Source organism: Hypomesus transpacificus, unplaced genomic scaffold (genome assembly GCF_021917145.1).
Source record: "Hypomesus transpacificus isolate Combined female unplaced genomic scaffold, fHypTra1 scaffold_214, whole genome shotgun sequence".
Classification (NCBI taxonomy): domain Eukaryota; kingdom Metazoa; phylum Chordata; class Actinopteri; order Osmeriformes; family Osmeridae; genus Hypomesus; species Hypomesus transpacificus.
The window spans coordinates 239,894-252,232 of record NW_025813753.1 but is presented as its reverse complement, the minus strand read 5'-3'; the positions used below and the strand labels follow the sequence as shown (position 1 = coordinate 252,232).

The window sequence follows — 12,339 nt, the reverse complement described above, 5'->3', positions numbered from 1 at the left end:
CAAAAGTGAATTATTTAAAAGTATTACTGACACGGTCCAACTAAAAGTATGCTATCCATTTTTGTATACTTCAATATACTTATTTTTTTTAAGGGACATTATATCAGGTGAATAAACAGCCTGATATAATCTGTATCCCTGTAAAATGGGGTGTCAGATGGCTGAGCGGTTAGAGAATCGGGCTAGTAATCAAAAGGTCGCTGGTTTGATTCCCAGCTGTGCCAAATGTGTCCTTGGGCAAGGTACTTGCCTCGGGGGGAATGTCCCTGTATTTACTGTAAGTTGCTCTGGATAAGAGCGTCTGCTAAATGTAAATGTAATCCCCTTTTGCTAGAAAGGCTTGGGATATAATTTGTTAAAACAAAGGTTGAAGAAGTACAGAGATGACAGAGAATTTCAATTGCGATCTGAGAAATATAGGTACCAAAAATTACTGAGAAGAACTGTCATCACCAGCTGCCTCACGGGCACTGCACTATATCTATATTTTCAGAAATCTGTGTGTCTCCGACATCAATCGTAGGCACTGTGCCCTATCTATAGTTCAAGTTATCTCTATTTGTGTTTCACTGACATCTAAATCACTGACTGCATCACGGGCATTGTGTACTAGTTACAACATTTAAGTATATGGTGATATGGTTAAAAAAAAAGCGTCCGCAAGCACACCTCACAATTACCCCAGAAATTGTACCCTCTCTTGTTGGTAAATCTATGTTTGGCAAACAACATGCATCATGTCCCTTACAAAAAAGAAGTATACTTCAAGTTTATTTTGTAAGTATACTTAGTATAAAAAGTATACTATTATCATGTTACTTAAAGTATACTAGGAGTGTACTTATTTACATACTATTTTTGTACTAAGTAAAATGAATTGGCCCACTTTTTAGGTCATTTAGTACACTTTAAAGTTCACTTATAGTGTATTTCAAGGTTTAATTTTGAATACTGTAGAGTAGCCTGTGTAGTGCACTTTCAGTTCATCAAGTATACTTCCTGAAGTACTTCAAAGTATACTTTGGAATACTCTAAAGTAACCTGTGTAGTGCACTTTCAGTTCATGAAGTATACTTCCTAAAGAGCCTCAAAGTATACTTTGCAATACTTTCAAGTGCACTTTCAATTAATGCAAGTACCTCAAGAAGTAAACTTAATACATTTAATTTTACTATGACTTACTAATAAATTTAAATCTTTAGGGGCCCCTCAGATCTTGCACGGGGGCCCTCACAAAGTTACACTGCAGATTTTGAAAAAAGTTAGTCACTGCACTGTTGTTAACTGAATTCAGCTGTTCTAATGAAACGTAACAGTCATTTAACTCATGGTTACAATAGTAAACCAGCACAACAACGACAATTATCACGCAACAAAACACTACATTCAAAGCAGACACATTTAAAAAACGAAATTCATGAACTTACAATTGTATTTCGAACAAACGGCAAACTTATCAGCAAACTTTAACACTATTTGCTGCCTTGCATCATGGGATTTGACTAGCCAATGAGCCACACTATCTTCATTATTTCACGTTGTTATTTCGTTCTTCAGTCAGTTTGACAGTATAACCTGCAAATTTTCAAGTAGCTTTTTAGTTTTTTTTCCATTAATACTCCAATTGATAATTATTAGTATAAGAGTATAGGGCTTCAGAATATTTTGGCAATAATTAAGGTTACAGCTTCAGTAACAAAAAAAGATTCAATATGCAATGGATAATAGATTTTCATAGACATGAATAATTAGAATGAGATGGATCTAAAAAATGTAACCTGTAATGTACTTTAAAATTATTTCAACTGTTTTTGCTGTATAATAATAGAAAACGTACATCCTACTCCAGAAGAAATGTATACCGTTTTCTGTTTCCAAGCATACTCCTTAAAAGTATATCAAAAGTGAACTAAAAGTGTACTATCCATATTTTAGTAATGCTTTGTATAATGTGGGTGCCAGGTGCAATTTAGTGATATTCCGAATTCCGAGATCTATTCATTAACCATTGTATCTTGTAGACCTAGGAAACAATGTGAAGCGATTATTACACGCTCTTATTTCCGTTTCCACTAGAGGCTGCGAAGTTCTGCTTTTTCACGGGTATTGAACCAGTGCTGTTTCTCCGACGAGCGTTACAATTCTGTTATGGGGAGCGCCCTCGATTGTTTAGTTATTATTTAGAATTGAAGTAATAAATTAGTCAAGGTGTAAAGTCAGATCATGAATTTAAGAATTTGAATGTCAGTTAAACGGTTTATCATGATGGTCGTGTGGATCAACGAGTTTCTGCAACGGTGCGGGCGTGCGAAGTTGTTACAATGCTGCCTCAAAGTTTGAAAAACGGTTTGCAAACTTTATTCCAATAAAGAAGGGAGATGGACATAACATCGACGGCATGTTGGAGGACGTCGGCTGTGGATGTGAGCGATTCTGCTGTGGATGTGAGGGTGTCTTCAGCGGGCAACGAGGCCAGCAGTGATACAATGGGTTTGGAGGAAGTGCGGATGCACCTTACCTGTCTGCCGGAGCGGTACATGTACGCAAAGTTCACATTATCGGCGTATATGCTTTGTTGGACCGTGTTAAAACTGTACCAGGTAAAATGTCACAGATTTAAATGACAAAATGTACTTCCTGTAAACCTCTAACCTCACCAGCCAAGCATCCGTAAATGACTAACATCTTTAATGTAGGCTACTGGTTATCGCACATACCGTTGTATGACACTGCGTAGCTTATGTAACCTGCCAAAGTGAAAATTGGTCTTTAAGCAGTGTTTTCTCACCTGAGCAATACTAAGCTTAGGTTAAGTGTATTTATCCCTGCTCAGGCAGTATACAGGCAAGTTGGCACACTTTCATAGTTATTCATAGATCTTTCTTAGTTTTCTCCTGAGCCCAGAAAAAACGCACTTTTTCTGTAAATGATACATGTTTTTTTCTGTATTTCTGAATTACAGGAAATACAGATAGAAAGACAATGGCACACTTTTAATTTATATTTTTACATACAAATTACAGCCAAATGTTATTACTTAAAAATAGACTAAAATGTCTTTTTTTTACAAATATTAATAAAACTTTCAACAAATATTAATAATAAAAAAATCTAACACAATTTCATAATCACATTTTCACCAAAATGTTCTGTAAAAAAACAATTTCAAAACTAGCTATTTTAAGTTATTTTGCAGATATTTACTTTCATCCCATGGATAAATAGCTTCGTAATAACATCATTTTTGGTTTAGACATAGGAACCTAGAATTGTGAAATGATCTCGGATAGTTGACGTCATGCAATCCCAGCATGCACCAGTCAATATCAAAGACTACAAAAGTCAAAAAAAGCCTTTTTGGGGCTATATCGTTGTTTATGATTATTGACCAATGCACTTTAAGTAAAGCTCTTTCTTGGAAGTCGCTTTGCATAAAAGCGTCTACTAAATGAATAAATGTAAAGACTCCAGAGTACCACGAAGGAAAGTTGATTAAATAGTTGTGTAGCGGTAACACTCCTGTTACCCAGAATGCCCCGCGGCAAGCTGAAAAGCTACAAAGTTAAAGGCTTAAGCTTAGTTAGATAAGCATTGTTTGGAGTTTTGTTGTTGTGTTCGTTCTGTTTTGATATGTGTAATGTGATGGTCTGTAGTTTGGATAAATTAAGTGTTCACCCTGAGTGTGAATGTTGTCCAGTTAGATAGCTGTCTAACCTGTGGTGTAAGCTAATGAATATGTCAAATCATGATATCTTGATTTGGCTTTCTTGAATATTTGTATTTATTAGTGTAAGGGTTGGAGAAATTCAGTTAATAAAAGTTGTATTTACCGGCAAAGAACATCCTGTAGTGTAATATCACAGATATATCTTGTGAATTTTGTAGAGGAAAATGACAATTATTTTAAGGTTAATGTTAATATATATATTTTTAAATCAGGTAAAAAAATTTGGGCTTAATCTAGTGTCCCAGCTGCCAGATTTTTCCAGTGTAGCTTGTCAACATGTTAGCACTGCAGTAATATTAAAGTTGTGGTGGAATGATAATATTCATGCACACCAAAACCTAGTTGTATCATTGGTAGAAACCAAACAAATGAGTCTCATTTATCCAAAAGAAAGCTGGATTTTCTGATTTAGTAGATGGTATGGTAATGAACATCGTGTCTTTAGCCTGGTAATGAGAGTAGTTTATGTAACCTGGCAATTAAAGTTGTCCCCACTCAGTCGACTAGTCGATTTTCTGGTCGATATGCTCTTGGTCGACTACTCACCCATAGCCTACTTTGTTGGTGTTATTAGGCAAAATGGCAAAGAAATCTGTGGTATGGCAGCATTTCATTTATAGTACATTTACATTTACAAAGTACCGGGTGACTCCAAAAACTTTGAATGCCAACTCTGCCAAAAACGGTTTATTGTTCGACATTGAATAGATACAGCCTACCACCTGAAAACCATAAGTTGGCCTACTTCGCTCATGCTAACATGCGCTGGGTTGAAAAATGAATATGCCTATTATAAGAATCACATCCAAATCGAATGACATCTTCTCCGGCTAAGACAACACAATCTTTCTCTGTTGCTCCATTCCCCTCTCTGCTTTTACGTAAGTTCTCATGCTGCACTTTTTCATGAACCTCAAAAAGTGCCAAAAATGTACCTGTAGGAAAAGAAGCAGCAATAATATAATTCACAGTGAGTACAATAAGTTAAATCAGTTACAACTAACCAACAAGAGCCCCTCAACAAGTCCCTCAATAAGAGTCATTGTGTTCCTGGAGGAAATAAACGAAACTAACATCAGATCCAGCAAAGTATTCCTAAGTACCGTTGTACTCCCGGAACAAGTGCGTCTTTAGCCTTTTCTTGAAGGTGGGGAGACAGTCAGTGTCTCTGATGGAGGTGGGGATGTGATTCCACCATTGGGGGGCCAGACAGGAGAAGAGATTGGGTTTGGAGCGGGCGCTCTTGAGAGGTGGGACCACCAGGCGGTTGTTAGAAGAAGACCGTAGGTGGCGGGTGGGAGTGTAAGGCTGGAGGACAGACTTTATGTAGTCGGGCGCAGTCCCGTTCACCACTCGGAATGTCAGTACCAGGGTCTTGAATCTGATACCGGCCGTGATGGGTAGCCAGTGGAGGGAGATGAGGAGCGGGTTAACATGGGAGCGTCTGGGTAGGTTGAAAAGCAGGTGGGCTGCTGTGTTCTGAATCCTCTGGAGAGGGCAGGTTGCGCATGCTGGCAGACCGGCGAGCAGCGGTTTCAGTAGTCCAACTTCCGGATGTTGTAGAGGGTGAATCTACACGACCGGGAGACTGCAGCAGTGTGGGCTGTGAGGGAGAGCTTGTCATCCATGTTAACCCCGAGTTTCCTGGCAGAGGATGATGGGATCACCGTCGCAGATCCTAGGGTGATTGAGAGATCGTGGGAGATGGAGGGTTTGGCCGGAATGATGAGAAGTTATTTTTTGGCTTCAGTTGGAGGTGGTGCTTGGTCATCCAGGCGGAGATGTCTGTGAGGCAGGCCTCGATTCTAGCTGAAATCCCCGGATCAGTCAGGGGGAACGACAGGTACAGCTGCTTGTCGTCAGTGTAGCAGTGGTAGGAGAAGCCATGGGAGGTGATGATCGGTCCAAGTGAGGTGGTGTACAGGGAGAAGAGGAGGGGTCCTAGGACAGAGCCCTGTGGGACACCAGTGGAGAACTGGCCTGACACTTTGGCTCCCCAATCGCTACCAAGACAAAACTTTTGACACCTACGTTGTCTATGTAGTCCAAATATTGACGGAAAAGAAACAATAAAAAATAAATATCTATGTGAGAGAACAATGGTTGTGCTCGCCGAAGGCGTGAGCACACCCAATGAGCTGACACAATCATAGCAATTTAGAATTGAGTACTAATCAGAAACTGAGAGGTGTGACAGTTAAGGCCAGTACCCAGGAAGTCTGTTGAATTTGTTCCAGATTACCCTGTGATGCAGACAGTCAGAACAAGCAAAGTCTTGCCCTGGGAGGGTTAGGGTGAGCCTCCATTCATAACTACAGGAAACCACAGTGGTACCAGCCAATCACCACAACTATGCCAGCCCAGCCAATCACATCTCAGCATGCATGGCTCCACCTCTTTTGTCAGTCATCATCCATTGCCATGCCAATGGTATTTAAGATTTTCACCTCATTAAATGTAATCCTTAAAGTGATGCTGTAAGAGAGGACCTTTTAGTTCTCAGCTCAGATAGCTGATCTCCAAAGTATCCAGGTAAATTACTGACCATATTTTTGTAGTGATGGCTCCATCCCTCCCTGTTTACATTTACATTTATTTACATTTATTCATTTAGCAGACGCTTTTATCCAAAACGACCACTGTGGCCCCCACCCCTTCCTGCTGACAGTTCATGCCTGAACATATGTGACAATGTTCTGCTCTTTTTTTTTATCTCCTCAGAGACTACAATGCCCTGCCTGCCCACCCGGCCCTAGATGCTCACCTGCCCAGCTACAGGTACGATGGTTTCTTCTTCTTTGCTGAGCGATTTTATTGGATGCATGAGTTGTGGTTTGGAGGAATTCAGGTTTATTTGTTCTGGATTCTTCTGGTGTGTCAGATGGCTGATTAAGGAGGTGGTTAGGATGGATAATCCTCAGTTGATTTCATTGACAGCTGTGATTTATAATAATAAGAATAATGTGTTTGTGTTTTGTTGGTTAGTTGGGTGGTTCTAGACCGAAGTGGAGAATGCAGGTTTAGGGTTAATACAGTGTGTGAACTCAAGCTGTCGCGGTTGGCATGACAACATGCTTGTGATTGTTTGTTGATCTTGAACATGAGTCATGAGATATCCCTTGTACTTGATTCAGGAAGTGCACTATACTGGAAGATTGATAAAATCTACCCGGGAAAAACTGTTTTTCTAAATTATTTGTTTGTTTCTTTACCATCAGAAATGAGAACAGTGGATTTGGTTTCACATATTTTCATGACACAGCATGTCACACCTGCCAACTTTGTGAGACTGTTCAGATGTTACAGGAATGTCATTTTTCTGAATCAGAATCAGAAAGGGTTTTAATCGCCATGAAAGTTTGCACAGACAAGGAATTTGCTTTGGCAGGAAGGTGCATACATTAAACATATATTAATTTTAAATTTAAATATGAGATCTAACTATAATAAAGGTACATAGACTAGCAATACTTAAAATAAAAATTAAATATACAATAAAATATAAAGTTTCTGTTACCTGTTTGAAGTTTGCTGGATATATTCTAATGTGTTTTAAATCCCACAAGGCCTTGCAGAGTCATATCATAGTTAAGCTCAGCCCCCTCCACTTTACCCCACCAAAATCAAACACAGTTGTGATTTTACTTAACCACACCCAATGACACTTTTTGTGGGAAAAAATGTTTGTTACTGTAAGTTGTGTTACGCTGTAAGTCTACTAACTGTCTGTCTTTGACAGATGTTTTAGTAAACCTCTATCAAACATTTAGTCATTTTACATTTAGTCCAGAGCGACTTACAGTAAGTACAGGGACATTCCCCTGAGGCAAGTAGGGTGAAGTGCCTTGCCAAGGACACAATGTCATTTGGCACGGCCGGGAATCGAACTGGCGACCTTCATATTACTAGCCCAATTCCCTAACCGCTCAGCCACCTGACACCTGACACTAAATACACCAGACAGCTGTTTTGTATGCCTGTTAACATTTACAATGCCAGCCACTGTTTTGTCACAGATTGTCTTCAGGAACGTAATAAGCTGCAGGGTTTCCCGCAGAAGTTAGTTAAGGTGGTAGGGTTTGCCATGCAGGGGTGGGGTAGTTTGTGCGATAGACTAATGTGTTTTGCAGAGAAGGGAGACTGGTGTTTTGGAATGGAAGGGAGAAAACAGGACAGAGTTTTTTTTGACGAAGTTGTTAAGGAGGCAGGCGTGTGTTGCTTAGGCGGCCACCTTAACTGAAAAGTGCTGCGGGAAACCCTGAGCTGACTAGACAGTTCTTTCTCTTGCTAATGTGCCCCATCTCAAAAGCTGCAGTCAGCTGAAGGTCGCCCACTTGGTGTGCCAAGCCTTGTGCTTAGGTTAATGCCAGGGTTCAGTCCTGCTGTCCAAACCAGGACAGTGTGCCCTCTTTCTTGGCAGACAGGGGCATCCACACCCTAAGTGCCACCCAGATTCATTGGCAATCTCTGTCTCAAAAAATAGTTCCAATTAGAGCTGTATGCATTTGGTCATAATCAATGCAATTTCCAACCTCATTCATCCACTCCTGCTAAGATAACCACCCTGAAAGAGAATATCATGGACAAATGAGTAGACACCCTATTGCTAACAGCCAGCTAGAGTTAGCTAGCCTACTGCTCGTGGATGCTAACACTCAGTTGTTTTCTGATTGATGACACACATGCGCAATGACTGTTTAGCTCTCTCGCGCTCAGAAACACACACCTTTGGGCCTGTGTTGGGTCTTGTGACTGGAGCACTGTGTACTCCACTGTCTGTTTCTCCATCTAAGAGACAGGGACTAAGGGAGGGAAGGAGGAGAGGGGGCAGAAGATAGAAAGAGGCGGGGAGTGGGGCGGAAGGATAGGGGAGTGTGGACCAAAGGTCATGTTCAGAGGGTGCTCCAGTTACTCCTCAACTAGTTCCAGTACAGTAGATCTCCTGTTGTCATTAGTTCTAGTACAGTAGATCTCCTGTTGTCATCAGAATCAGAATGGGATTTATTCGCCATGAAAGTTTGCACTGACAAGGAATTTGCTTTGGCAGGAAGGTGCATACAATAAACATATAGGAATCTTAAATTTAAATATGTGGTCTAACTATACTAAAACTAGCAGTAAAAAGTGGAATACACTAAAATAGAATAAAAGTGGGCATAAAATAAAATATAAATTGACAAATTACAATATAAAATACAATATAAAATACAAATATAACAGGAATTGAATGTAGTGCAAAAGTAAAAGTTTTGGCCTTGTTGAGGAGGCCAACAGCGGAAGGGAAGAGAACAGGGTCATTAGTTCTAGTACAGTAGATCTCCTGTTGTCATTAGTTCTAGTACAGTAGATCTCTTGTTGTCATTAGTTCCAGTACAGTAGATCTTCTGTTTTCATTGTGTAACGACATACAGCAGTGGGGCAGGAGGGGGGCAGTGTTCTGTGTACTAACATTATAGTATGGAGTAGAATAGTGAGAGGATCTAGGCCGGAGTTTATACTAATACCTCTTATGAGAACTTCCTGGTGGTAGGGTTGGGTTAGAGTAAGATGCATTAAATCAGTCTTCAGTGTTGCTTGAAACTCTTATGTGTTGCTTACATTGGGTTGGGGTAAGATTGGGTCGCACCACCCTTTGAGTGGTGTTTGGTGTATGTATGGTCAAATACACACAACGCTGTGTGGTCCCTAAACTTGTGTCCAGAGGCAACCCCCTCACATTCCCCTTACAGATGAGGGGTCCTGGCTAGCAACACAACTGAGATATTTGGGAATTCCTCATTTGTTGCAGAACAAAGCTTTGTCAATGAAAGTGACAGAGTGTGCAGAATAGAGCTGTCCCATGCTTTACTCCTGCGTCCTGCGTGTCTGCAAAGTGTACTCTGTAAAGTTGTTCTAGGTTCCAGCCTGTCTTTACCAGTGGTAATAAAGACAGGAAGCAGAGGATGAAAATGAGCCACTGACCAACCCTAACCCCACCCTCCCTTCATCACTCCCTGGTCTCAGCCTGCTAGAGACTGGGGTTGGGGCTACCCCACCCTCCCTTCATCACTCCCTGGTCTCAGCCTGGCAGACCAAACAGGCCCCCAGTGAGGGACTGAGATCCATTAGCATTTAGTCTTGTTGAACATCCTTGTCTTTCTGCTACAGTGATTGAACACTGGGATCTTAATTAGCCCGGCCACTTATGTCTCCACATTCTGCACCACATTCTGATGAGTGAAGAGGAACATTAAAAAACCACATCCTCCACTCAGAATGACCAAACACACCAGGCTCTCATGCCTGTGAGGAGGAAAAACAGCACAAAGTGGAGGCTTTGTAAACAGAAAGGGCGTGAAGGAGATAGATGGAGGAGAACAGTTGCATGTTGTATTATAAATGCTGTAAGACATATTGTAGTGTGTGTGTGTTGGGGGGCGCTTTGCATAATCATGTGTTTTAGTGTGGACTTGGTGTGAGCCATCCCCCAGCCTCCCTCCACACTTGTCATGCAAATGTTGGAGCAGATGCGCGGCTATGCCCACTCCACTGTTACCATAGGTTACTGCTGAAAAACGAGTATCTCTCAGAGAAGAGAAACACATAGAAAGAGATAAAGAGATGAAAGGGTGAGAGAGAGTCAGAGAGTGAGAGAGAATGAGAGAGAATGAGAGAGAACGAGAGATAGTGACAGAGCTAGCGAGTGAGTGATAGTGAGTGAGCTAGACAGAGTGAGAGAGAGAGAATGTGAGAGACAGTGAGCGGGAGGGGTGCAAGTTGTAGGTGAATGTATGTTTAAATTTCTATTTTACCACCTTTTACATGTTGTGTTGATGGTCTGGGTTTTTACACGGAGGGGCTGTGCACGGTACCCCTCCATAGCGGAACAGGAGAAGCTTCAAACTAAACATCAATAAAGTTGGGCTGTGGAGTTGCTCTTAGTGTTTAAAGCTTTCCAGCCTGTAAAAAGTGTATTAACTGAACATGAAAACACAATTGTTTCCACATGGGAGAGGGCTTGCTCTTCAGTTTATTATGGTGTTAAGGGTGACATGTAACACTTGCGTGTGTAAGATCATACCTTTGGTTTGTGTCTACATGTGTCTTTATTAACCCTGCCCATATATGCGATGACACCCAATATTGAACAATAATACTAACCTTAGCTCATGTTTCCTGAGACGATTACCAGATCTAAAAGACAAAAAGGAGAGAGACAAAGAGTCTGAGGAAAAGAGAAAGAGAGAACTCTTAACTGAAGCGTTGAGAAGATGCTTTGGATGAGAAGAGGAAAAGCCTCTTTCTTTCATCTGTGCCTCAGAATAGACTCTCCTCTCTGTTAGTTTCCAGGTGAGGGTTTTTTTGTGTGTTTTTTTCGCACACTCAAAGGACTAATGCAGTCCTGTTTCTCACGAAAGCAACAACTTGTGTTCAGATGGTGTTCTGCAGGTGTTGATATTGAGTTCTCAGTACTGCAGTGTTTAGCTGGATTAGCCAGATTGTGGTATTGTGTTGGCCTCTGGACAGGTGTCTGAATGTTCTGGGGCAGTAGCTTTTTGCCCTACATGCCAAACCTGAAATTTGAGAGAACAGGTTACTTTGTAGAAAGCAACCTATATAAACATCCTGTTAGTCGTTAAACAGGTTTGGGTTATGAATGGAGAATAATACGTACTGGCTGGCAAATTAATCTGGTTTTGAGGAGAGGAAAAGGAGAGGTTTTCTGGAGAGACTGTGAGAGCAATGTGGGTTCTGGCTTAACTAAAAGACAGTTTCACCAGGATGAACCCTGACCCCGATAGAATGAATCCTGACAGGATGAACCCTGACACTGATAGGATGAACTCTGACCCTACAGGTCTGACCCCTAAACGTGAGAGGATGAACGCATGTGGGACATATTCACTTGTCTCACATGCTGTACCACACATTACCACCACATTTGTTTTGGCCAATGACACCAGTCCAAGGCCTGATGATTGGCTCAAACCCCAACATGTCCTCTTGACCCCCAGCATGCCCCCCTGCTAGTGAAGTCATGTAGTAGCTAGTGGGTGTGGTTCTGTGTGTTATATCAGGATCATAAAACTGAAGGTGTGCTGTGGAATAAATATGCTGTAATATAGACAAGTAAAAGAATCTTCTTTCTTTTACAGTTGGGATTCTGTAATCTGACATGATTAAGCACCTAAGTGAATTATCCTAAACAACAAAGCAACATTCATGAAGCCATATGTGTTCAAATTCTCATGGCTGCTCTAAAGAACAACTAACTCTGAAGAAAAACTCCCTCAGTTAATATGGCTTACTGGCTATCTCAGTTACACTGAACCCTCTGAACGTTAGTGTACCCAAGTATGAAATCCAAATTTTCTTGTTTGGTTGTCTCAGACGCCTGCAGCAGGGTTAGGGTTAGCCAATCCCAGGTGCACCAAGACTCCTGTCTGCCTCAGCTTTCCCTCTTTGTTATGCAACTCTGCCATAAGCTTCAGGCTTTACTCCCTCCTCTCTGCCTCCATTCCTCCCTCGCTCCCTCCCTCCCTCTACCGGCCTCACTTCCTAAGTCTTTCTGAAATAGCAACAGGTTGTGAGCCTGAGTGAGCGGAGCTCGGTGGAGCCCCAGCATAGCAGGG

The 12,339-nt window shown here is 41.3% G+C and overlaps 1 protein-coding gene across 2 annotated transcripts in view; it reads left to right on the top strand.

Annotated features, from left to right (window-relative positions):
* The first annotated feature begins 2,081 nt into the window (after positions 1-2,081).
* The window catches only part of LOC124462464 (rho guanine nucleotide exchange factor 4-like), a 49,624-nt gene continuing 39,366 nt past the window's right edge, over positions 2,082-12,339 (top strand). For both annotated transcript variants that reach the window (XM_047014038.1, XM_047014039.1), the window contains exons 1-2: positions 2,082-2,600; positions 6,449-6,505. In XM_047014038.1, the coding sequence (XP_046869994.1) occupies positions 2,379-2,600; positions 6,449-6,505 (279 nt within the window). In that variant the 5' untranslated portion in view covers positions 2,082-2,378. The remainder of the gene's footprint in view (positions 2,601-6,448; positions 6,506-12,339) is intronic.